We start from the raw sequence: 27641 nt of genomic DNA on the forward strand, positions 1-27641 counted from the left end.
TGCAAGTTTCTTTCCAGCCCAGAGGAGATGTCCTTAACCCTGGCACCGGGTAGGCAACACAGCCTTCGGGACTCTCGCTCTCGGCTGCAGAGAACTCTATCTATCCCCCTAATAATACTATCCCCTACCACTACAACATTTCTATTTACACCCCCCTCTTGAATGGCCCCCCGTTCCACGGTTCTGTGGCCAGGTTGCCCATCCTCCCTGCAGTCCCTGCTCCCGTCCCCACAGGGAGTAAGAACCTCGAACCTGTTGGTCAAGGGCAAAGGCTGCGGCTCCTCCAGCTCTACTTCCTGGATCCCCGTACCTGCCTCACTCGTAGTCACACCATCCTGTCCCTAACCATGGGCTACATCTGAATTACTTAACTTCATAGGTGTGACCACCTCCTGATACACAGAGTCCAGGTACTTCTCCCCCTCCCTGATGTGTCGCAGTGTCTGAAGCTCAGACTCTAGCTCACCAACACGGAGCTAGAGTTCTTGTAGCAGCAGACACTTGTCACAGACATAATCACCATGAGCCTCAATGGGGTTCACCGGCTCCCACATCTCGCAACAGTAACACATCACCTGCTCCATTCTATGTAATTAATTAAAAAAATTTATTGTTAGTTATGGACACCCTCTGCCCGATTTTAGATGCTAGTATCCCCTTTAATTAATTGGATTTAAATTAAATCAATCCCTCTGGTTTACAAACTGCCCCTGGTACACCACAGCAACCTTAAAAACTATAAACCACAGACTTAAAGTTTTAAAACGAGAGAAATACTCCAACCAATCACCTACCTGTTTTGTGGTGATGTCACACCTTGAATACTTTTTACCTCTCTCCTTGCCTGAGATTGGAGATTGGTGAGGCCTACCTGAGCCTCTGGGGCCTCTTGTAGTCGCTCTGCCGCGCTGCTCCGCCTCCACCCGCTGCCGATGCCGCACTGAGGCCTACCTGAGCCTCTGGGGCCTCTTGTAGTCGCTCTGCCGCACTGCTCCGCCTCCACCTGCTGCCGATGCCGCACTGAGGCCTACCTGAGCCTCTGGGGCCTCTTGTAGTCGCGCTGCTCCGCCTCCACCCGCTGCCGATGCCGCACTGAGGCCTACCTGAGCCTCTGGGGCCTCTTGTAGTCACTCTGCCGCACTGCTCCACCTCCACCCGCTGCCGATGCCGCACTGAGGCCTACCTGAGCCTCTGGGGCCTCTTGTAGTTGCTCTGCCGCGCTGCTCCGCCTCCACCCGCTGCCGATGCCGCGGGATGATCTGAATAGTCCTGAAGACTGTAAAGTGCCTAATAGAAAGATGAGGTGCTGCTCCTTGAGCTTACGTTGAGTGTGTAGGAGGCCTAGCTCAGAGTGGGAGTGGTCTGGAGAATTAAAATGATAGGTGACCGGAAGCTCGGGGTCACGCCTGTGGACTGACTGGAGGTGTTCCGCAAAGTGGTCACCCAATCTGCGTTTGGTCTCCCAAATTTAGAGGAGACTGCATCGTGAGCAGCGAATACAGTATACTAAATTGAAAGAAGTACAAGTAAATCGCTGTTTCAACTGGAAGGAGTGTTTGGGGCCCTGGACGGTGGAAGGGAGAAAGTAAATGGGCAGGTGTTGCATCTCCTGCGCTTGCACGGGAAGGTGCCATGGGAAGGGGGGGGGTGTTGTTGATGATAGAGGAGTGTAGGGAATGGTCCCTTTGGAATGCTGAAAAGGGAGGGGAGTGGAAGAAGCACTGGTATGGAAGGTGTCATCGTCGGAACAGATGCAACGGAGATGGAGAAACTGTGGGAAGGTGTAGAAATGGTGCCTGATTCTCCTCCTACTTTCATGCAGGGGCACTGTAGCCAAGTGTAGATTCCCTGCTGTTGCTCAGGCAGAAACATGTGATTCATCTGGGGATGTTCCTCATAGGCATGGCTTATTTACCTACTAAATCACTGGGAACGTTCTAAAGGAACATAGAGTATAAAGAGCCGACATTAGGAAATGTGGCTCGCAATGGGGGAGACTCGAACACTGACCATGCGTGCAGTGACCGTATGCACACTGACCGAGTCTTCCGTTTTTTAGTAATGGTACAGGCTCCTCGCCGGCAGCTACCCTCATAATATCGGCATCTAATTGTTCCTAAATAGTAGCAGGAATAACCAATTTACACTGCACCTTGTCACTTCACAGACTGTTACAATGGAAATGGGACAACGTACAGAGGAGTTGTCAGTAAAACTAGGAAGGGAATCCCATGCCAGAGGTGGGACGCCAATGATCCTCACAACCCACGGTATGTCACCTTCACATTGTTAAAAGCCCTGAGGGCCAGCGATTTGGATTAGGGAATAGTTATGGGTGTCTCTTTAATACTGGGATTAGAATTAATCTCAGGGTCTGTGTATTACTGGGATTAGTGTTAATCTCAGGGTCTGTGTATATTACTGGTTTAATGAAAATCTCAGGATTGCTGTATATTACTGGGATTAATGTTTAGCTTGTGCCATGTACTGAAGCCAATGCAATGACAATTTCCTCTAAACCTTTCCCCACAGAGTCACTCCTCAGACCCACCCTGAAGCTGGCCTTCTGAGAAACTATTGTCGAAACCCTGATGGTGACAGTCACGGACCCTGGTGTTACACCACTGATCCCAAAGTGCAGTGGGATTATTGTGCAATCAGCACCTGCAGTAAGAGACAAACTGTTGGCACGCACAGACTGAATGAGAATCAGAGAGCCAGACAGAGCCAGATAGAGAGAGAGAGAGCCTGACAGACAGACAGAGAGACAGAGAGAGAGCCAGACAGAGAGACAGAGAGAGAGCCAGACAGAGAGACAGAGAGCCAGATAGAGAGAGAGAGAGAGAGACAGCCTGACAGACAGACAGAGAGAGAGAGCCAGACAGAACGAGAGAGCCAGACAGACAGAGAGACAGAGAGAGAGCCAGACAGAGGGAGAGAGAGCCAGACAGAGGGAGAGAGAGCCAGACAGAGGGAGAGAGAGCCAGACAGAGAGAAAGAGCCAGACAGAGAGACAGAGAGAGAGCCAGACAGAGGGAGAGAGAGCCAGACAGAGAGAAAGAGAACATAGGAACAGGAGTAGGCCATTCAGATCCTTGAATCTGGTCCACCATTCAATTAGATCATGGCTGATCTGTATCTTAACTCCATTTACCCACCTTGGTTCTGTAACCCTTAATAACCTTACCTAACAAAAATCTATCAATCTAAGGTTCAAAATTTTCAATTTACTTAGCCTCAACTGCTTTTTGGGGAGAGAGTTCCAGATTTCCACTACCCTTTGTGTGAAGAAATGCTTCCTGACATCACCCCTGAACAGTCTAGCTCTCTAATCTCAAGGTTAGGCCCTCTTGTTCTGGACTCTCCCACCAGAGGAAATAGTTTCTCTCTATCTACCCTATCAACTCCTTTAATCATCTTAAACACCTCAAGTAGCTCACAGCTTACGGACACAGAGATAGTGCCCACATTACAGGCACAGAGTTGGTGTCCATATTACAGATACCTCCAAAGTGATCCCACCACCAAATGCATCTTCCCCCTCCCCTCCCCTTTCAGCATTCCGTAGGGACCGCTCCCTCCGAGACACCCTAGTCCACTCCTCTATCACCCCAAACAGCCCTTCCCCTTCGCCTGGCACCTTCCCGTGCAAGCGCAGGAGATGCAACACCTGCCCTTATACCTCCCCCCTTCCCACTGTCCAGGGCCCCTGATGCGCTATCAATTCTAATAAAAGGCTAGGCAGAGTTCAGAACAACAGGCTTTTATTAACTACTGAATTGCACTTCAGACAGATCAGGACTATGCCTCTAGTGGACGACCGAATGCCAGGAGCTGCCATGCGGCCGCTCTTATACTCGGTAGCCCAGGGGCGGAGTCAGCTGAGGCATAGTCAGGCACAACAGTGAAACAAGAGTGAACGACAACAACAACAACAACAACAGTGAACACAGTGAACTACAGTGGTTTACCACAGCCCCAAACACCCCTTCCAGGTGAAACAGCGATTCACTTGTACTTCTTACAATCTAGTATACTGTATTCGCTGCTCACGATGTGGTCTCCTCTACATTGGGGAGACCAAACGCAGATTGGGTGACCGCTTTGCGGAACACCTCCGTTCAGTCCGTAAGGGTGACCCCGAGCTTCCGGTCGCCTGTCATTTTAATTCACCGCTCCATTCCCACTCGGACCTCACCGTCCTTGGCCTCTTGTATTGTTCCACGGAAGCTCAACGTAAACTCGAGGAACAGCACCTCATCTTCCGTTTAGGCACTTTGCAGCCTTCAATATTGAGTTCAACAATTTCAGATCATACCCTCGGCCCCTATTACTTTTTTACTTATATTTTTTTCCACCCCTTTGTTTTGGGTCTTCCTTTCCCCCCCCCCCACCCCTTTTTGTTTCTCTCTCCCACCTGGCAGCTGTCTCTTATCCTGCCAGTACACTTCACATCTAATCTCAGCTGTCTTTTGTCTCCACTGGCCTATTACCATCTCGTCTGGTTTTGAATACCTTTTAATGTCTCTTTTACTTCTTTTGTTCGATCGCAGCCCTGCCTTCGATCTATTTTATTTCCTTTCCAGTTTTGAAAAAGGGTTTCGACCCAAAACGTCAACTCAAATTTCTCTCCACAGATGTTGCCTGACCTGCTGAGTTTTTCCAGCATTTTCTGTTGTTATTACAGACACAGAGATATTGTCCACGTTACAGACACAGAGTTAGTGTCCCACATTACAGGCACAGAGGTAATGTCCAGATTACAGGCACAGATATAGTGTCCCATATTACAAGCCAAGATAGTTTCCCACATTACAGGCACAGCGCTAATGTCCCATATTACAGGCCGAGATAGTGTCCCACATTACAGACATGAGCTGGGAAAGTGGGAGGGAATTGGGACCTGATGTTACTGTTCTCTGCCGCTTTTTCCTCTTCCGTGCGCCTGGGGACCAGTTATTTTGCAGGCTATGTGCGGGGAGAGGACTGTCTCCTCAATAGTCCCACATCAGAGACACACAAGGACAGAAATGCTCAAGAGTATGCATTTGCAGAGAAATTTAAAGTCACAAAACGATTGCTGGTTTCCAGTTACACTGCTTTATGTGCGCACTAATCTTCTGTTTCAATTACAGAAGGACACGCCAAACCAACAAGCCAGGAGGATCCAGGTACATATTTGGAATACTTTCTCTTTATTTCCATGGCTTTTTACAAATGGGATACTTATAGAAGGAGAAAGGGCCAGAGTTGAGGACAGCGACAGCTGAAAATGCAAAGAGAAGCAGAGAGAAAATGGAATATGTCTCCATGGTTAAATTGGGTAGTTTTGATCTCCCAACAGTCATCCATCTGGTTAAATTTAATAAAGTTTTTTGAAGAAGTGGAGAGATTAGAAGCTGGGATTGTTCTCTTTAGAAATTTAATAGAGGTATTCAAAATTATGGGGTTTCTTGATAGAGTAGATAGGGAGAAACTGTTTCCACTGGCAGGAGGGTCAATAACCAGAGGACACAGATTTTATGATAAACGGTGAAAGGACCAGAGGGGAGATGGGGAGACATTTTTTTATGCGGCGAGTTGTTATGATCTGGAATGGACTGCCTGAAAGGGTGGTGGAAGCAGATTGAATCGTAATTTTCAAAAGGGAAATCTCTTGAAGAATTAATTTGTTCAAAATCAGAAGTTTTTTGGAGATTGGATAAATAAAGGGAATGCAGTAGATGTGGTGTATATGGAATTTCAGAAGGTGTTTGATAAGGTCTCAAAAGGGGCTTGTGTGGCGGAGCCACTAAGGGACTTCGATCAGTTGTATATAATTCCCTTTAATAATATGTTAGCTACAGCCTGAGTCTGTATCTTTGTTTTCACTGTTTACATGTACAGAGCGCGATCACTTTAATAGCGCGGGTAAACGCGATGACGTCACGCCGTTCATCACGTGATCCCCCACCGGTGGGAAAAACGTGATGACGTCATGACGTCAGCCACGGGACTGCCCAAGCAGTCCTCGTGGAGCCTGCGAACTGACTAGACCTATATTCGATGTTCTCCTGTAGTTATCCATTAAACTCTGTTAGTTTTCATTAAACCTCGTTTATTTGATCGCCTGAGTGGACCTCAGTCTTTTGGATAGGAACTAGACATTCCTACATTGGTGACCCCGACTTTTGTGAACGGTTTTCGCAGAAGTTACTGAACATGGAATCGAACGCCGTTGCTTTGAAGCTACCACAGTTCTGGGAGCAACAGCCAGCCGCGTGGTTCATCCAGGCTGAAGCCCAGTTCGCAATCAGGAACATCGTTGCGGATCAGACCCGTTACTATCACGTGGTCTCCGCCCTCGACAGCGCCACAGCCTCGCAGATCGTCAGCCTGCTTGGTAATCCACCAGAAGATCGCAAGTATGAAACGATAAAGGCGCGGTTGTTACAGGTCTTCGGGCTCACGAAGTTGGAGCGCGCCCGCCGGTTGCTCAGTATGCCCGGCCTTGGGGACTCCAAGCCGTCCGAGCTCATGAGCCAAATGCTCACGCTCCTGGGCTCCGAACCGGAACGCTTCCTCTTCAGGGAGCTATTCCTCAGCCAGCTACCGGAGCAAGTTCAGGCTGCCCTAGCCAGGTCAGAAGTCACAGACTGCGCAGAGCTTGCTGCCAATGCGGACAAGATCTTCGCGGTGACACAGCAGTACTGCGCTGCCACGAGGCGCCCATCCCCCACAGTCACTGTTCCAGCCCCTCAACCTGCGGGGTTGTGCTTCTACCACGCCCGTTTTGGCGCGAAAGCAAGATGCTGCCGCCCTCCCTGCAGCTTTTCGCTCAAAAAAACAGCAGCCACCCTGTCGAAAGAGGACCGGTTATAACGAGCGCCCCGCGGCTGCGATGGCAATCGGTAATTCGGGAAAACTCCTCTTCATCAACGACTCCCTATCTGGTCGACGTTTCCTCTGCGACACCAGGGCGCAGTGTAGCATCCTACCTGCATCAAATCTTGATCTACAAGCCGGGGGCACGGCCCCTCCCTCCAGGCGGCTAATGGCGGGGCCATTCGAACCTTCGGAAGCCGGCGGGTCCAGGTGTGCTTCGGTGGCCAGCGGTTTTACTGGGATTTCATCATGGCCAAAGTCTCTCAAGCTATCCTTGGGGCGGATTTTTTGTGCGCCAACGGCCTCCTGGTGGATGTACGGCACCGCCGGTTGATCAATGCGGCCACTTTTCACTCCATCCCGTGCCACCGCGGTAACACCGTGGCGTGCACTGTCTCCTGCACGTTCCCACCTCCGGATGACTTCACTCGCCTCCTCGGAGATTTCCCAGCCCTGACCAGACCCACTTTCTCTTCCACGGCCACGAAACATGGTGTCGAACATCACATCACCACTACTGGCTCCCTGATCTACGAACGGGCCCGGCGCCTCAAACCTGGCAAGCTCGCGGCTGCGAAAGCGGAGTTCGACGCGATGGAGCGACTAGGGATTATTCGCCGGTTGAATAGTCCCTGGTCTTCGCCTCTCCGCATTGTTCCAAAACCTGGCGGCGGATGGCGGCCTTGCGGCGACTACCGACACCTGAACGACGCCAGTACTCCTGATCGGTACCCGATCCCTCATATTCAGGATTTCTCTGCCCATTTGGCGGGAAATACCATTTTTTTCAAAAGTCGACCTTGTCCGTGGCTACCACCAGGTCCCCGTACACCCGCAAGACGTCCCGAAAACTGCAGTCATCACCCCATTTGGCCTGTTTGAATTTCTGCGGATGGCGTTTGGATTGAAGAACGCTGCACAGGCTTTCCAGTGCTTGATGGACTCCGTGCTTCAGGACCTCAAGTTTCTATTCGTCTACCTCGACGACATCCTCATCGCCAGCCCTAATAAAGAGGAGCACATCTACCATTTGCGCACCCTCTTTAGACGCCTCAGTCAACACGGCTTGATCATCAACCCGGCCAAGTGCCAGTTCGGCCTGCAGCAGATTGATTTCTTAGGCCATTGCATCACATCGGACGGCGCAATTCCCCTGCAAACGAAGGTGGAGGCAGTTACTTCGTTCCCGCGCCCGCAGACCATCAGGGCCCTGCAGGAGTTCCTTGGGATGGTAAATTTTTATCACCGGTTCGTCCCTAATGCAGCTCTGCTCATGCAGCCCCTGTACGAGGCCCTCAAGGGCAAGTCCAGCAAGGATCCGATTAGCTGGACAGTCGACATGGACCGGGCGTTCATCGACACAAAAGGTGCCTTAGCCAACGCAATCATGCTGGCGCACCCGCTGCCAGGTGCCACCATCGCCCTTACCACCGATGCGTCGGACTACGCCATCGGCGCAGTGCAGGAACAGTGGGTGAATGGGACGTGGCAACCGCTGGCATTTTTCAGCCGTCTACTATGGCGAAATGAACGGAAGTACAGCACGTTCGACCGGGAGTTGCTGGCCCTTTTTCTGGTCATCCGCCATTTCCGGTTCTTGCTAGAGGGACGTCCGTTCACGGCTTTTGTGGACCATAAGCCACTAACGTTCGCTATGACCAAGACCGCCGAACCGTGGTCAGCTCGGCAGCAACGTCAATTGACGTTTATCTCAGAATTCACCACTGACATTCAGCATTTGTCCGTTAAAGACAACCTGGTGGCGGATTGCCTCTCCCGCGCGACCGTTCATGCAGTCCAGCTCAGCATCGACTATGCCCTCATGGCTGCGGATCAAGCCTCGGATCCGGAAGTCCAATCTTACAGAACCAACCCCTCTAGCTTCCAAGCGGCCGACGTCAAATTCCACGCCGCGGGCACTACGCTGCTCTGCGATGTCTCCGTAGGAGATCCTCGCCCTATCGTGCCGGTTGCCTGGCGCCGAAAAGTTTTTGACGCCATACACGGGTTGTCGCACCCTGGCATGAAGGCCTCGCAATGGCTGATGTCATCCAAATTCATGTGGCGGGCATGCACATGGATGTTCGCGACTGGGCCAACATCTGTGTGGTCTGCCCAAAGGCCAAGGTGCAGCGTCACGTCAAGGCTCCATTGGCCACTTTCGCTGTTCCGGAACGTAGCTTTGATCATGTGCATGTGGACCTGGTGGGGCCACTTCCGCCTTCGCACGGGTTTACTCATCTTCTTACAATGGTGGACCGCACCACTCGATGGCCGGAGGCGGTTCCTTTGTCATCCACCACTTCCGCAGACGTCGCCAGTGCATTCATCTCCTCCTGGGTCGCCCGTTTCGGGGTACCGGTGGACATCTCGTCCGATCGTGGGCCGCAGTTTTCTTCTGAGCTCTGGAACGCTGTGGCTCAGGGGCTCGGCGTCAAGCTACATCACAGCACTGCCTACCATCCACAGGCGAACGGCCTGTGCGAACGATTCCACAGGTCGCTCAAAGCCGCACTGCGAGCCAGCCTTCAAGGCGCGGGCTGGGTGGACAGGCTTCCATGGGTCCTTTTGGGTCTTCGTACAGCGCCTAAAGAAGATCTTCAATCGTCCTTGGCGGAGCTCGTATATGGCCAGCTGTTACGTGTACCAGGAGATTTCCTTCCGACTCCAACAGAGCCATGGTCTGCATCGCAGCAGCTCATCAGTCATCAGGAGGCGGCCAGAAATTTTGCTCCAGTGACTACTTCACGTCACGGCTTGCAGAGCTCCCACGACCCAGCTGAGCTGAAGAACGCCGACTATGTGTTTATCTGCCATGACGCGCATCGGGATCCACTCAAACCCCCTTGCACTGGTCCTTTCCGCATGATAGAGCCAGGAGACAAAACTTTTTCAGTCGATATCGGTGGCAAACCGGACCACATTTCGGTTGACCGGTTGAAGCCGGCTCACTTGGACCTTGACCGCCCAGTCGAGATCGCACAACCACCGAAACGTGGCCGACCGCCCACAGTCGCCGTGCCAGATCAAATGCAACCGCCCGCCAGCTCGCCCGCCGTCCATCAGCTTCCACCTCAAGGCTACAGAAGTCGATCTGACAGGCTTGTCAGGCCTCCTCCCCGTTTTACTTTTGCTATTAAAGACAATTCTGGGGGGGCGCATGTGGCGGAGCCACTAAGGGACTCCGATCAGTTAGCTACAGCCTGAGTCTGTATCTTTGTTTTCACTGTTTACATGTACAGAGCACGATCACTTTAATAGCGCGGGTAAACACGATGACGTCACGCCGTTCATCACGTGATCCCCCACCGGCGGGAAAAACGTGATGACGTCATGACGTCAACCACGGGACCGCCCGAGTAGTCCTCGTGGAGCCTCCGAACTGACTAGACCTATATTCGATGTTCTCCTGTAGTTATCTGTTAAACTCTGTTAGTTTTCATTAAACCTCGTTTATTTGATTGCCTGAGTGGCCCTCAGTCTTTTGGATCAGAACTAGACATTCCTACACTTGTTTGAAAAATTGAGGCATCTATCTATGTATATAAAGCGGTATGTCTGTATGTCTGTCTGTCTGTCTGTATGTCTGTCTGTATGTCCACTATACACTCAAAAGTTATAGAGCGTACCTACACATATGTTATATCAAAAGAAAGCTGATGATCAGGGGAGTGTCATAGGTGTATTTACTTTTTGGTCAGACAAAAAGTGTTCGGACAGTATGCAAAAAACGCTCATTAGTGGTTGACTAATCCTACTGCTCATTAGTGTTGAGTGACGTGATGGTTGACCAATTGGGGGGCGTTTCATGGCGTTTGTGGGCGGGGCCGAATCCTTCAAACTGCCGAGCGGGAGCTGAGCTGAGGTGAGTGGCGGCCATTAAAGACCAGCCGGGCCTGAAGCACTGGCGGCTGCCCTTCTTCACCCGCAAAATCTCCCTCCGGCTCTCACCTTTTAGCGGGGGAGAGGTTGCTTTAAATTAGATCGTTCACTCAGTCGCGTCTCTCTTCATCTCTTTTGTTTTTCTTCTCTCTGGCCGGCTGCGCGGGAAAACAGAGAACCACGCGGCCCGAGAGACAGCGAGCAGGGGAGCAGTGGAGGGGTCTGGCTCAGCGGATCGGGCGCTCATCAGGGGTCGGCCCGCAACACATCGACCGGAGGAGCGGCGGCTCTCTCTCTCTTTCCCCCCCCCCCCTCTCTCTCCTTCCCTCCCCTCTCTCTCTCTCTCTCTCCCACCGACCTCACAAAATGGCGGCCGCCCTCCTTCACCCGCCGGGCTCTCGGACACGGGAGTCCGGAGCGAAAGGCCTTCGACTGCCGCCCGGCCAACCGGGTCCAAAGGCCCGCCTGGTTAAACATCAGGAACCCCGGGCTTGCTTCTGAGCGATGGGCACCCGGCCTCCCAGTATCGGACTGACTCCGTTCTGGTACCGAGGTGAGTCGGAGGGAGGAGCGAGAGCGAGAGGGGAGGGAGGGAGGGAGAGAGAGCGGGGAGGGAGAGAGAGGGAGGGGGAGAGAGAGGGTGAGGGAGGGAGAGAGAGAGGGGCAGGTAGAGAGAGAGCGGCAGGGAAAGAGAGAGAGGGGAGAGAGAGAGGGGAGGGAGAGAGCGGAGAGAGAGGGGCAGGGAGAGAGAGAGGGGCAGGGAGAGAGAGGGGCAGGGAGAGGGAGAGGGGCAGGGAGAGAGAGAGGGGAGAGAGAGAGCGGCAGGGAGAGAGAGGGGGAGGGAGAGACAGGGTGAGGGAGGGAAAGTGTGAAGGGGTGGGAGACGGAGGGAGAGCTCGCCTTCTTCCTTCCTTCGGCCACCGCAATTCAAACTTCCCGCCGACCTCACAAAATAGCGGCCGCCCTTCTTCACCCGCCGGGCTCTGAGTCCAGCCCCTTCCCCGGGGTGCCTTCCTCTCTTCTCTATCTCCTTCCCTCACTCTCTCCTTCCCTCTCTCTCCTTCCCTCTCTCTCTATCTCTCCTTCCCTCTCTCTCTCTCTCTCTCTCTCTCTCTTCCCTCTCTCTCTCCTTCCCCCTCTGTCTCTCCTTCCCTCTCTCTCCTTCCCTCTCTCTCTCTCTCTCTCTCTCTCTCTCTCCTTCCCTCTCTCTCTCTCTCTCCTTCTCTCTCTCTCTCTCTCTCTCTCTCTCTCTCTCTCTCTCCTTCCCTCTCTCTCTTTCTCTCCTTCCCTCTCTCTGTCTCTCTCTCCTTCCCTCCCTCTCTCTCTCTCCTTCCCTCTCTCTCTCTCCTTCCCTCTCTCTCTCTCTCTCTCTCTCCTTCCCTCTCTCTCTTTCCTTCCCTCTCTCTCTCTCTTTCCCTCTCTCTCTCTCTCCTTCCCACACAGACAGACAGACAGACAAACTCATTTATATGCCCTCAAAAAACCCTCGGCACCGCCGGGCACTCCAGCTAGTATGGTATAAAAGGAAATATAGCAGCATAGGTGTCAGCTGTGGCCTAGTTGGTAGCACTCTTGCCTCTGATTCAGAAGGTTGTGGGTTCAAGTCCCACTCCAGAGACTTGAGCACAAAAATCTAGGCTGACACTCCAATGCAGTACTGAGGGAGGGCTGCACTATCGGAGGTGTCGTCTTTCAGATGAGACGTTAAACCGAGGCCCTGTCTGCACTCTCAGGTGGACGTTAAAGATCCCATGGCACTATTTCGAAGAAGAGCAGGGGAGTTATCCCCGGTTTGTGGGACCTTGCTGTGCACAGATTGGCTGCCATGTTTCATACATTACAAAAGTGACTACACTTGACAAAGTTGTAAAGCGCTTTGGGACATCCAGTGGTCGTGAAAGGCGCTATATAAATGCAAGTCTTTCAGATATAAAGTTGGTTGACAAGCAGGAACAAAGAGTGAGGGTAATGGGTGTTGCTCAGACTAGAGCAAGCCGTGATCCTGACCAACGGTTCCAGCAAGACTGTGTCATCGCACCAACGCTCTTCTCGATCTTCCTTGCTGCAGTGCTCCATCTCACCCTCAGTAAGCTCCCTGCTGGAGTGGAGCTAATCTACAGAACAAACGGGAAACCGTTCAACCTCCGTCGCTTCCAGTCCAGATCCAAGGTCGTCCATCCTCTGCCATCGAATTACAGTATGCAGACGACGCTTGCACCTGCGCACACTCGGAGGTCGAACTCCAAACCATCATCAACACCTTCACCGCAGCGTATGAAAGCATAGGCCTTACACTAAACTATCCATAAGACAAAGGTCCTCTACCAACCTGCCCCCGCCACACAACACTGCACACCCCCGCCGCCGCCCCCCCCCCCCCGATTATCAAAATCCACGACGAGGCCTTGGACAACGTGGACCACTTTCCATAGCTCGGGAGTCTACTGTCAACAAGGGCAGACATCGATGATGAAGTCCAACACCGGTGCCAGGGTCACCTGAGGAAGAGTGTTTGAAGACCAGGACCTCAAACCCGGCACCAAGCTCATGGTCTACAGAGCAGCAGTGATTCCCGCCCTCCTGTATGCTTCAGAGACATGGACCATATACAGCAGGCACATCAAAGCACTGGAGATGTACCGCCAATGCTGCCTCTGCAAGATCCTGCAAATCCATTAGCAGGATAGGCGCACCAACATCAGTGTTCTCGCTCAGGCAAACATCCCCAGCATCGAAGCTTTGACCATGCTCAATCAGCTCCGATGGACGGGCCATATCATCCGCATGCCCGATACGAGACTCCCAAAACAAGCGCTCTATTCAGAGCTCCGACACGGCAAGAGAGCCCCAGGTGGGCAGAGGAAACGCTTCAAGGACACCCTCAAAGCCTCCTTGAAAAAGTGCAACATCCCCACCGACACCTGGAAATCACTGGCTCAAGACCGCTCAAAGTGATGGAGAAGCATCCGTGAAGGCGTTGAACACCTCGAGTCTCTTCGCCGGGAGCAAGCGGAAGCCAAGCGCAAATAGCGGAAGGCGCGCACGTCAACCCAAGCACCCCACCCACCCGCCTCTTCAACCACCGTCTGCCCCACCTGTGACAGAGACTGTAGGTCCCGCATTGGACTCATCAGTCACCTGAGAACTGATTTTTAGTGTGGAAGCAAGTCATCCTTGTTTCTGAGGGACTGCCTTAGAAGAATAGAGAGGTGTTGGAAATGGAGTATTCTGGGGCGCAGTGCTGGGTCCACTTTTGTTCTCACTACGTATATATAAATGATTTGGACTTGGGTATAGGGAGCACAACATTGAAATTCACTGAGAACATAAAATTAGGGGGTTTGGCAAATAGCGAGAACTGTTAAAGACTTTGGGAAGGCATGAGCAGGCTAGACAGACAGGAGGTAGATACAAATTGATGTGGATGAGTGCAAGGTAATGCATTTTGAGAGGGAAAATGAGGACTGGGAGCATACACTGGTTGGAAAGAAGGTGTGTGGCTGAACAGAGAGACCTGAGGGTTCAAATACATAATTCCTTGAAAGTATGAGTGTGGGTAAATAAGCTCATAAAAATGCCCATTAGCGTTTTGGGTTTTATAAATGGCATAGACTGCAAGAGTAAAGAAGTAACAATGAATTTATGCAAATTACTGTTGAGGTCACAGTGCGCTGTTCTGGATATTCCAATATAGAAAGGACATTAAAACCATAGAGAGTGAAGTTCTCTGTCCTTCTCTGCCTTGGTGCCATGCCATGTTGCCCTGTGGATCCAGATGGTGCCCGCATAGTCAGAATTCTGAACAAGTATAACATAAATATTGCTAAGACATGCCATGAAGTTATTAGAGAGTGAGCTGAAACATAAGAACACAGGAATTGTTAGACAAAAGAAGAACAAGGTCCAACTAGTTCATCTTTTACCACCCTGAGAATCGCATGATACAATGCCAATGGAGTTGTTGACTAATCACAGCAATCAATCTCTATCAATTGGTCTACAACAGACCCAGACATGAAGTGAGGAAATCCATCAGTGCTGGAGAGCTTTGGGAACTATAGGTTCAAAGTCACCTGTACCTCCCAAGCACGCTACACTTACACAGCACAGAAAGAGCCCAGAACTGTCCCTCTCCTAACGGTTTATCTCCCAGTCTGTTGCTGAAGAGTGCAGGCTGAACTGTAATTTCCAGGTAGTTCATTTGCTTACACCTCTTTTATACAGCTTTTACACCAACAGCTGCACCAATAGGAATGCAAATCAGCAGAGCCAGGAAACCTGCATGTACCGCCCTCTGCAGGCCACTGCCAGACATAACTTTCTATGTCTAACTCATTTCATGGAAATTAATATCAAGGTGCAGTCCTATTCCACGGTAACTGTACCTTTAATATCAGGGTGTAATCCTATTCCATGATAACTGTACCTTTCATATCAGGGTGCAGTCCTATTCCACGGTGACTGTGGGCTAGAAATTCATTATAGCCAAGGAATGGGCAGTATCAGTAGAAAACTTGGAGAATTAACGCCAGGTGCTAATGCTTTAGACAGCACATAAAATTCGTGCTCATTGGAGTCCTAATTCAGGTCTTAAAGCAGAAGCTCATTGGCTTTAGACTCAACCAATATTGGATGCAGTCTAATCGTAAGTCATGATTGCCAAAGACTTTTTTCAGTACTTAAAGGGGAGGTTCATTGATGCTGCAGAACTTCATTCTCAGCATTGCTGGCTGTGCAGTTGCCTCAGCAAGGAGAAGGAGCCAGAGGACTGAAGCAGCTGTGCTCAGGGCAGATCCACGCCCCAGGGAGAGAGCCCGCAGATTCTGTGATCAAGCATTGGAGTCAATGGTGTTCGCTGTGGAGAGATGGAGGGCGGTGCTCTACCCGGTAAATGGCAGGAGGCCCTCACCGCAAGTCTTCCGAACCATGTGGAGGGAGGTAGCACAGCATGTCTTGGGCAGTACTGTGGTCTCCAGAACCCCCACACAGTGCAGGAAGAAATTTAACGACCTCACTTGGGTGGTCAGGTTGAGTGAATACTTCAACAAATGTTACATACCACCATCTGTACCACAATCTTCACATACTGCACCACACCCCCAGCACTCACCCACCAACAATCTCTACCTACCAACATGCACACCCACATCTCACATCTTACACAGAATGACAGCTATTCAACTATGGCAGACACATCACCCAAACACATTGCTCCACACTCACTCACACACTTTCCTTTCTCTTGCAGGCCAAGGTGGCTCACAACAGGAAGGAGCGAGAGCACACAGGTCGACACCCAACCACTGTCCACGCTGGAGAATAGAGTGCTGCTGATTATTGGGCGCCAGTTGGTGGGCACCGTGGCCACCGGTGATGTTGACCCCCCTTGGGGACAACAACGGTGTGTTCATCCCTACTCCTTCTGACATCCCACTTCACCCTCACCCCACAAGTGTTTCGCACTTTCCAACTAATCATGCTGTATGCACGCATTTTTCCTTTCCTGCCCCCTCCCTTCACCTTAACCTGACTCTTGTGCCTTTATGCTTTCAGATAATGAGCAAGCTCCTGAGCAGCCTGTCCCTGAGGGCACCGTAGAGAGTAAGGCAGGAGAAGAGAAGGAGGAAGAACACACCGCGTCACTGCATGTCTCACCCGCAGGCATCAGCTCAGATACTGTCACTACGCGTTCTTTAGAGACTAGTATAGTAGCGGGATCTGCACAGGGTGAGGCACCGGGGACGAGTGGGCTGCAGCAAGGCCAGGGGGAAAGGGTAGCTCGGGGGCCAGCTCCATGGAGGGCGAGTTCGCGCGCGACTTCTGCTGCACAGAACTCGGATGAGGACCTCGATGGGGAGGCATTTAGAAGAATGGTGATGGGCATGCACATGGAGATGATAGGTGCAATGACAAGGGTGCCTGAGAGCCTCTCGGCAATGGTAAGGAGCGTGGAGGAGTCCACCTCCAACATAGCACAAGGCTCTGCGCACACCATGGAGCCCATCATTTCCAGTCTGCAAAGGATGGTAGACTCCCAGAGAGACCGTGCCGACCCAGACTTAATGCTGCGTGTGATGGGCAATCTGGCAGCTTCCATTGCAGCACAGGCGGAAGCGACACAATGTCTTAGTGCTGTAATGCAGTGTATGCTTGGTGGCATCAAATCTCAGACTGCTCTCGTGCAGTCTCAGCTTGATGCCACCCAAGCTCTGACTGCTGCCATTGTGGCTGGGTCTACCACCGTCGACCGGGGCTTTCACGGTGTGACAGCAGGCCAGCAATCTTTGCTGCAACAGATTGCTAGGGATGCTGAGGTGCTGCCCCAGGGGAGTGGCAGTGGGTCAGTGGAGCAGGAACTTGCTGTCCTCTTTCAGGATGACAGCATTCCTGCTCCCACCACTGCCACTCCACCATGCCCTTGTCGCTGCCTGTCATCCAGCCAGCCCAGACTGCTGCCGCTCATCCTGAGGTGGTGCAGTCTACAGCCACGCCTTCCAGGCCCAGAGCTGATTGAGGGCATCCTGCAAGGCCATCTGAAGTCTCCCGCACGGACACTCAGCAACCTTCCACCAGTCCTGCTGCAGCCACTGGGCCAACACTTCACAGGAGCACTAAAGTAGGCAAAGGCACAGTAACTGTAATGATCAGTAACCTGTCATTCTGGAATGGTACACTAGGTGGTGCTGTATGTATATAAGAGTGGGCTACCCAGGATGCACTAGGCTACCCACAAGGCAGCAGTCAAGATGGATGCCTCTACAGATACTGTACCTAGTCCACATGTGCTCACTAAAGTGTCTAGCAAAAGCTAGCTGTTCTTAATAAAAATGACTAGTTATTAATGAACATAACATGGTACTAGGATTGGTAAGATCTGCTGAATATTGTGCAACGCGACATGGAGAATTTGAAGCCACCAGAGCGTTTGAAACTCACAGGAAATATCGACTACAATTGGCAGACTTTTAAACAACAATTCGAACTCTACATTGCTGCCATCGGGTACGGTACGAAGCCAGACGCAAGGAAAATAGCGTTGCTGCTCACGGTTGCAGGCCCACAGGCGATAGAGGTATTTAATACATTTGTATTTAATCCAGAGGAGAACAGAGAAAAATTAGACGATGTGCTAAAGAAGTTTGATACATATTGTTCTCCCAAAAAGAATGAAACCTATGAGAGGTACATCTTCCATTCTCGGACACAGCAGCAAAATGAGACTTTTGATAGCTTTATGACTGATCTGAAACTGAAAGCACAGACATGTAATTTCTCTGAGCTGAAAGCATCCATGATTCGTGACCAGATTGTGTTTGGTATTCATGATAAAAAAGTCAGGGAACGTCTGTTGAGAGAAGCCGAACTAACATTGGAAATTGCTGTGAAAATATGCCAAGCCAGCGAGCTAGCTCGAAAGAACGTGAAGACTTTCAGTGAAATCAATAATGATGCGATTGTAATGAGTGATAATGCTGCTGTCGGTGCTGTGTCCTACAAGGGGAAGAAACGTGGGCAGAACAGAAATGAAAAGCAATCGGAGGATGAAATTTTTAATTGTAAACGCTGTGGTTACAAACACCAGTTAAGACAATGCCCAGCGTTTGGAAAAACGTGCACAAAGTGTAATGGAAAGAATCACTTTGCCAAACAATGCTTTTCAAAAGTAAAAACAAAGAAAGGGCAACGAGTTAATGTGATTGAGGACACTGATTTAAGTGAGACATTTTTTATAGGAATGGTGTCATGTGACAATGTCAAAAATGATACAGAAAATGTGCAGCCCTCAGATATGGACAATGCTGACCATAAAATTAATGCAGTAAAAGAGGACAAATGGATGATCCCACTGCAGGTAAATGGAGCATTAGTTACATTGAAACTAGACACTGGGGCAAAAGCAAACTTAATCAGTATGAGTGACATTTAAAATATGAAAGAACAGCCCAAAATACAGAAAAAGTCAGTACTACTGAAGGACTATAATGGACAGAAAATAGATAGCTTAGGTGCATGCAGACTTAAAGTGACAGTCAAAGACAAAGTGCATCAGCTCATGTTTTCTGTTGTGGCTGAAGGACTTGATTCACTACTAGGTGACAAAGCTTGTGAAGACTTAGAACTGGTCAAGAGAGTCTACCATATAAACTGTGCCATAAGCAGACCAGATGACTCAGTGGATTCTGTAGTGAGTAATTTCCAGGATGTGTTCAAAGGATTTGGAGTTCTACCATTCACATACAAGATCCAGCTAAAGGAGGATGCTCAGCCAGTGGTACATGCTCCACGAAGAGTTCCAGCACCCCTGCGTGACCGGCTCAAGAAAGAACTGGACAGAATAACCACACTAGGAGTCATCAGGAAAGTCGAAGAGCCAACAGATTGGGTTAACTCCATGGTATGTGTAAAGAAAAAGAACAATGATCTAAGAATATGCATGGATCCAAAGGACTTAAATGCAAACATAAAACATGAACACTACCAGATTCCCAAGCGAGAAGAAATCACCAGTGAAATGTCAGGTGCCAGATACTTTACAAAACTCGATGCCTCACAAGGATTTTGGCAACTAAAACTGGATGAAGAGAGCACCAAATACTGTACCTTCAACACACCATTTGGCAGGTATTGTTTCCTCACAATGCCTTTCGGGATAATATCTGCATCTGAAATCTTTCATAGAGCGATGGAACACATAATTGAAGGTCTGGAAGGAGTTCGGGTCTATGTTGATGACATCATCATCTGGGGCTCCACACTGAAAGAACACAATGAGAGACTGACTAAAGTGCTACAGAGCATACGCCGGAATGGACTGAAGCTCAACAAAGCCAAGTGTCAGTTTGGCGTCCAAGAAGTCACTTTCCTAGGAGATATTCTATCTGGTAAAGGAATAGAGCCAGATATGGAAAAAGTAAACGCCATACTCAACATGCCCCGACCCACTGACAAAAAAGGAGTACTACGCATCATGGGGATGATAAACTTCATTGGAAAGTTCATTCCTAACTTGTCAGCCAAGATAACCTGTCTGCGAGACCTGCTACATAAAACAAATGAGTTCGCATGGACAGAAAGACATGAACAAGAGTGGATGAACCTCAAAACAGTGCTGACAACCACACCTGTACTCACTTTCTTTGACACGACAAAGAGAATCAAAGAGTCAACGGATGCATCAAAAGATGGCCTAGGCGCGGTCTTGCTACAAGCAGAGGGTGAAGATTGGAAGCCTGTTGCCTATGCCTCCAGGTCTATGACTGATTTCTGAGTGTCGATACGCCCAGATTGAAAAGGAATGTCTAGGCTTGGTAGTTGGACTAGAAAAGTTCCATGGCTACATATATGGACTTCCCACCTTCACAGTTGAGACAGACCACTGCCCACTGGTTGCCATCATAAAAAAAACCTGAATGAGATGTCTCCAAGGATTCAATGACTCATGATGAAGCTGCAAAGATATGACTTTGAACTGATCTACAAACCAGGCAAACACATAGTGTTAGCAGATGCACTATCCCGAGCACCCACAATGAGTCATGTGAGCTCTACTGAAGAAGACGTGGATGTTCATGTGAGTATGGTCACTGCTGCGCTGCCCGTGTCAGACACAAAATCAAAGCAGATAGCAGAAGAAACAGTAAAAGATACAGGCCTAGAAATTGAGTTTTGGCTTAGCCAGGGCTTTAGCGCCGGAAGTTAGTGCCGGCGCTAAGTCCCCCTGCGCGCGCCAAAAATTCAGCAGGGCCGCGCCCAAACGGCTGCCGGCGCTACTGAAGGGTCTTTGCGGCGGTAAATCGGCGCTAACTGCCGTTTCGCGCCGCAATTCCGGCGCTGCGGCACCCGATGTGGTGCGGCAGGCTCGGGAAGTGCAGGCCTCCTCCTTCCCTTAAGGAGGAACTGCCTGCACCCGGCCGCGGCCCGCGAAAATCTTTTTAAAAATGAGCCCGGCACCTCGGACAAGTGCCGGGCTTGCTTCTGTTCCGGGGGGGGGGGGGGGGAAGTCCGGGGAGGGAGCTGCGGCCAGGCGGCCGGCGGGAAAGCGGCCGGCCGCCGCGGGGCCTTTAATGCGCCGGCGCAAAGACTTGTAAGACTCTGTTGCCAGAGTCTTAGTTGCGGCTGCCACGGGCGAGGCGGCCGCAACTGAATTTCGGCGCTGGGGCCCGTCGGCATGGCAACCGGGACGCTGCGCACACCGATGACTTCATCGGTGCCGGCGCAGCGCTACCGGTCTACCGCGGTGGAAGGGCCCCAGGCAATTTCGGCGCCGGCGCCAATTGCAGCGCTAGGCCCTCTAGCGCTGCAAAATCGGCGCTAAGGGCACTCAATTTCTAGGCCACAGTGTTACAAACAGTAATAGAGAACATTCATCATGGTTGGCCAAAAGGTTCCTGTCCAAAATATTTTCACATAAGGTCAGAATTGAGTGTCGCAAGTGGACTATTACTAAAACAGAACAGAATAGTCATTCCACAGGCTCTATGTCAAGACATGCTCAAAAGGATTCATGAGGGACACCTCGGAATTGAAAAATGCAAAAGGAGAGCAAGAGACACTGTTTATTGGCCTGGCATAAATAAGGACATTGAGAACATGATAGGCAAATGTGAGACATGTCAGAAACATCAAAACAAACAAGCAAAGGAACCAATGATAGTAGCTGACATACCAACAGCACCATGGCAAAAGGTTGGTATGGACCTTTTTCATTTAAATGGTAAAGACTATCTAATAGTGATTGACTACTATTCTAACTATCCTGAGATGGCGCTGCTCTGAAGCACCACAGCAAGCAGTGTCATAATGTATGTGAAATCCATCTTCGGCAGACATGGAATTCCCAGGATTGCCGTTAGCGACAATAGTCCGTGCTTCAACTGTAAGGAGTGGCAACAGTTTGCAGCACATTATGACTTTCAACACATCACATCCAGTCCTTTGTATGCTCAGTCGAATGGTAAGGCAGAGAAAGGTGTTCAAGTTCTCAAGCAGCTACTGAAGAAAGCGACAGAAAGCAAGTCTGATCCTTATCTCGCCCTGCTGAGCTACCGAGCCTCACCTTTAGACTCTGGTTCTTCACCTGCTGAACTCCTAATGGGTCGCAAGTTGTGTACCATGCTACCCTGCTGTGCAAAAGAAAAGCAGAGTAAGGAACTGAGACAGAAACTTCAACTGTTAAAGCTGAAACAGAAATCAAACTATGACAAGTCATCCAAAACTCTGAAACCATTGACAAGGGATGATGTTGTCAGGATTGAGGATCCAGATGCATGGAACAGGAAAGCTGCAGTTCTTGAGGAAGTAGGACCAAGGTCATACACTGTTAGAACTGAGGAAGGACAGATTCTCAGGAGGAACCGCCATTCCCTCCTAAAAACACAAGAGACTATCGAAGAGCAAATCGATGACAATGCCGCAACTGAATCTTGTCACTCACCACCAGAACAATCTAACACAAATACACATACAGGCTCTCATGAAAACACATCAGACTTACCTGTGCTGAGAAGATCCACACGTGAAGTAAAAAAGCCTGATAGACTTAATCTTTGAGCACAAAGAAAACTACATTGAAAATATATTGACTGTTGAAGATGTTTATGTTGTTATTGATTGATATTGATTGATACTGATTTTGTTTAACCTCAAAGAAAGGGGGATGTAATGATCAGTAACCTGTCATTCTGGAATGGTACACTAGGTGGTGCTGTATGTATATAAGAGTGGGCTACCCAGGATGCACTAGGCTACCCACAAGACAGCAGTCAAGATGGATGCCTCTACAGATACTGTCATAGGAGCACTAAAGTAGGCAAAGGCACAGTAACGAGAGGCGCTAAGGGATTGCACAAGGGTGAATAGTTAATATTTTTGTTGTAAATATTTGTTCATTGATTTTTGATAAATTTATTAATTCAGTTTGGATTCTTTTGTGGTGTGTCTCGTTTCAGCTTTGTGCTGTGAGCTGAGCGAGTCCTGAAGGACATAGCTGCCTGTCTGGGCCTGTGACAGATGGTGAGAGAACCACCACAAGGGAAAAACCTACTTAACCTCATCCTCACCAATCTAACTGTCGCAGATGCATCTGCCCACAGTCATTGTGGAGACGCAGTTCAGTCTTCACACTGAGGACACCCTCCGTTATGTGGCACTACCACCGTGCTAAATGGGATAGTTTCAGAACAGATCTAGCTGCTCAAAACTGGGCATCCATGAGGCGCTGTGGACCATCAGCAGCAGCAGAACTGTATTTCACCACAATGTGTAACCTCATGGCCCGGCATATCCCTCACTCTACAATTACCATCAAGCCAGTGGACCAACCCTGGTTCAATAAGGAGTGTAGAAGAGCATGCCAGGAGCAGCACCAGGCGTACCTAAAAATGAGGTGCCAACCTGGGGAAGCTGCAACACAGGACTACATGCATGCTAAAAAGCGTAAGCAGCTTGCTATAGACAGGGCTAAGCAATCTCACAATCAATGGATCCGATCAAAGCTCTGCAGTCCTGCCACATCCAGTCATGAATGATGGTGGACCATTAAACAACTAACGGGAGGAGGAGGCTCCATATGGAATATCCCCATCCTCAATGATGGTGGAGCTCAGCACGTGAGTGCAAAAGACAAGGCTGAAGTATTTGCAACCATCTTCAGCCAGATGTGCCGAGTGGATGATCCATATCGGCCTCCTCCTGAGGTCACCACCATCACAGAAGCCCGTCTTCAGCCAATTCGATTCACTCCAGGTGATATCAAGAAATGGCTGAGCGCACTGGATACGGCAAAGGCTATGGGCCCCGACAACATCCTGGCTGTCGTGCTGAAGACCTGTGCTCCAGAACTAGCCATGCCTCACTGCTACAACACTGGCTGGCACTGTATTTCACAATGTGGAAAACTGCCTGGGTATGTTCTGTCCACAAAAAGCAGGACAAATCCAATCCGGCCAATTACCGCCCCATCAGTCTACTCTCAATCATCAGCAAAGTGATGGAAGGTGTCATTGACAATGCTATCATTTCCTCAGGGCAGTGTCCTAGGCCCAATCATCTTCAGCTGCTTGATCAATGACCTTCCCTCCATAAGGTCAGAAATGGGGATGTTCGCTGATGACTGCACAGTGTTCAGTGCCATTCACAACTCCTCAGATAATGAAGCAGTCCGTGCCCACATGCAGCAAGACCTGGACTATGTTCAGGCAAGGTCTGATAAGTGGCAGGTAACATTCGTGCCACAGAAGTGCCAGGCAATGACTATCTCTAACAAGCGAGAGTCTAACCACCGCCCCTTAACATTCAACGGAATTAGCACCGCCGAATCCCCCAACATCAACATTCTGGGGGTCACCATTGACCAGAAACTTAACTGGACCAGCCACATAAATACTGTGGCAACAAGAGCAGGTCAGAGGCTGGGTATTCTGCGGCGAGTGTCTCACCTCCTGACTCCCCAAAGCCTTTCCACCAACTACAAGGCACAAGTAAGGAGTGTGATGGAATACTCTCCACTTGCCTGGATGAGTGCAGCTCCAACAACATTCAATGAGCTCGACACCATCCAGGACAAAGCAGCCTGCTTGATTGGCACCCCATCCACTACCTTAAACATTCACTCCCTCCACCAATGGAGTACCGTGGCTACAGTGTGTACCATCTACAAGATACACTGCAGCAACTCACCAAGGCTTCTTCGGCAGCACCTCCAAAAACCGCGACCTCTTCCATCTAGAAGGACAAGGGCAGCAGCCGCATGGGAACAGCACCACCTCCAAGTCACACACCATCCTGACTTGGAAGTATATCGCCGTTCGTTCATCGTCGCTGGGTCAAAATCCTGGAACTCCCTCCCTAACAGCACTGTGGGAGTACCTTCACCACATGGCCTGCAGCGGTTCAAGAAGGCGGCTCACCACCACCTTCTCAAGGGCAATTAGAGATGAACAATAAATGCTGGCCTTACCAGCGATGTCCACATTCCATGAATGAATAAAAAATAAATATGGCCTGCGACAGGGATGGAATGATGGGGATGTGGTGAGCAACGGGGATCTGGGGTTTAATTCATTCAAACCGCAGTCTGATGAGGCGATCATGGATTGCCCTTCCTGAAGGCTGATTGAGTGGCTGCCTCCTCCCTCGCTCCTGTTCCTCCTCCTCTGCCTCATCCTCCTCATTTTGCTCGTCCTCCTCCTCCTCTCCCTCTTCCTTCTCCTGAGGTTGTTCCACAATCCCTGGTGGCAAAGGCTGGGTTCTCATGATGGCCAAGTTGTGGAGCATGCAGCAGACCACCACAAAATGGGACACCTGCTCAGCCAAGTATTGGAGGACTCCTCCTGAGCGGTCAAGGCAGCGGAATCATTGCTTCAGCAGGCCAATGGTCTGCTCGATGATGTTCCTGGTGGCAGCATGGCTCTCATTCTATGAGTGCTGGGCAGGAGTGTTGGGGTTGCAGAGGGGAGTCATGAACCAGGTGGAGAGCAGATAGCCCTTGTCTCCGACCAATCAGCTGCCAACTTGACATGGTGGCTGGAAGAGTGCTGCCACACCGGTCTGGTGCAGGATGAAGGCATCGTGGCTGATGCCATGATAGCAATGACATTGAGGATTCGCTGTCTGTGGGCGCACACCAACTGCACAAGTGAGTGGAAGCCTTTGCGGTTACGGAAGATCTCAGGATTGTTATGCAGTGCCCGCAAAGCCACGTGGGTGCAGTCAATGGGGCCCTGCACCATGGGGAAGCCCGCTATCCTGGCAAAGCCACATGCACACTCATCCTGCTTCTCTCTGGTGATGGGGAAGGAAATGTAATCCCTTCTCCTACTGTAAAGGGCCTCTGTGACCTCCCGGATGCAGTGATGGACGGCGAACTGCGAGATGTTAGCTATGTCTCCTGTTGCAGACTGGAAGAATCCGCTGGTGAAGAAATTGAGTGCGACGGTGACTTTGACTGCCACAGTGAGAGCCGTGAGAGCCCTGATCTAAGGCTGGAGGTGTGGTTGCAAGAGGTGGCAGAGTTCTGTGACCATCTCCTTGGTGAAGCAGAGCCTTCTAATACACTGCTCCTCGCTTAATTGGAGGTAGGAGAAGTGCTCTCGGAATACCCTCGGAGGGTCAGGCCTCCTATTGAGAGATCTGATGGCTCTCCTCATGTCAGGGTGTAGTCCTTTTCCACGGTGACTGTACCTTTAATATCAGGGTGTAGTCCTATTCCATGGTGACTACCTTTAATATCAGGGTGTAGTTCTGCTCCTCGGAGATTTTGGGGGTGAATTTCCACTGGGGTTCTCTGTATTCCTGGTGTTTCTGTGGCTCTTGTGCCAAAGTTACGGTGGGCCAGCACGAGCACCCCCTGCCTAAGTTCACTCCCTGCACCTTGAACGAGTGTTTCCATTGTGTGTTTAATGCTTACTTTTGTCCCCTCTTCAGATCAGGTCGAATTTCACTCCTGTGGTAAGCGGGAAGACCGAATGCTTCTTAACAGAAAGAGCCGGATTCTGAAAGGTCAACCCGGCAACTCCCCCTGGACCGTGAGCCTTCGCAACAGGTAAACTATACAGGAGCAGTCCGGATCAGCAAGAATCCTGGAGATCCAGGGTTATAGATTGCATCCACAAGGCGCTGCGTGCTCCCTCACATAATGCCGCTGCCCTGCATGAATAGGAATGGATTAATCTCCCAGACACTAGCAACCCAGGAGAAAAATCATAAGGAGCATTAAAAAATGGTGGGATTTTTAATTTTTTTGAACACTTTAATTTATTAGTTATAAAATTATTTTGTCATGTGACAAAACCACCAGGAACATGCCCAACCAGAGCTGGTAACCCGAGTGGGGATCATGATGGAATATTCCTTCTCCGCCCTCTCTAGCCGATTCTGTTGATTTTCTTGAACACATTTGAGTTTTATTGATTCATTTTACTTTCTTTTCAGGGAAGGGAGACATTTTTGTGGTGGGACCCTTGTGAGCAAGAATTGGATCATTAGCTCAAAGCAGTGTTTTTCCTCCTGGTACGATTCAACTGTTTATTGCATTGAGCTGTTGTGCCGGATCATTGAATGTATTCCTAGATTGGCCCGTAGTCTTTGGCATAGGGCATGCAATAAGCCACACGCAGTGCTATAGAACCATAAACATGGGCGCTGAAGGCTCAGTGGGTAAATGCATCATGGTACTGAGCCAAACAAACCAGATGATCTCTGGTTTGTTCCTTGGTTTGATCCCTGGTCTCAGCCAGAGTTGGGGCTACTACAGATGACCAAAGTACCAGTGTTGGAGGAGAGAAGGAAACTGGGAAACAAAATACTAGTGTGCAGTCTAGCCATGCCAACTGGGCATAGGCAAGACACCCACCCCCTGCCCTCCCCGGATAGATAAAAACCAGTGGAAGGACCACCTTCAAAATGATACTCTCCGGTGGGTACTTGCAGAGTTTGGGTGGTGGGGGAGAAGTCAAGACCAGCCTTTCAACCAGGAACTGATGAAGTGCCTGGGAGCTTAGAGAAGGAGGGGCTAAAATTGGTCAGGAATACTATCCTGGTGCCCTCCGCCACTGATCCCACCTTATTTTGCAGGCGGGCACCTCAATTGCATGGGGCAGGTGGGCATGGTGAGGAGCGGGTCAGGTTTGTATAGGCCTCCGCCACATTCCCCTCAACCCCCTGTGTTTAAGGGGCCCACTCAGTAAAAATGTACTTAAAAATGATCTTGCTTTCCTGGTGTAGGGAGTCCCCCATCCCCTCCCTCTGCTCCGTCCCTCCTCCCCACCCACCCCCCAAACCCATTTACCTTGCAAAGGGTGGGTGGAGGTTCCGCCCTTTAAAAAATGGGTCATAAACTCCCGAAACCAGGGGAGACTCGATGCAACCAGGAACCCTACCGTTTCCCGTGGGTTTCA

At 50.3% G+C, this 27641-nt stretch overlaps 1 protein-coding gene across 6 annotated transcripts in view; it reads left to right on the forward strand.

The window, feature by feature from the left end:
- mst1 (macrophage stimulating 1) overlaps positions 1–27641 on the forward strand; it is a 124534-nt gene that overhangs the window by 79311 nt on the left and 17582 nt on the right. For 4 of the 6 annotated variants that reach the window (XM_086001238.1, XM_086001236.1, XM_086001232.1 and 1 more), the window contains 5 exons: positions 2168–2270; positions 2533–2669; positions 5136–5171; positions 26170–26287; positions 26677–26754. In XM_086001238.1, coding sequence (XP_085857364.1) covers positions 2168–2270; positions 2533–2669; positions 5136–5171; positions 26170–26287; positions 26677–26754 — 472 coding nt within the window. The remainder of the gene's footprint in view (positions 1–2167; positions 2271–2532; positions 2670–5135; positions 5172–26169; positions 26288–26676; positions 26755–27641) is intronic. The other 2 variants (XM_086001233.1, XM_086001234.1) reach the window with 2 other exon arrangements.

Source organism: Somniosus microcephalus, chromosome 11 (genome assembly GCF_052327205.1).
Source record: "Somniosus microcephalus isolate GS21.2 chromosome 11, FLI_Smic_1.0, whole genome shotgun sequence".
Lineage (NCBI taxonomy): Eukaryota > Metazoa > Chordata > Chondrichthyes > Squaliformes > Somniosidae > Somniosus > Somniosus microcephalus.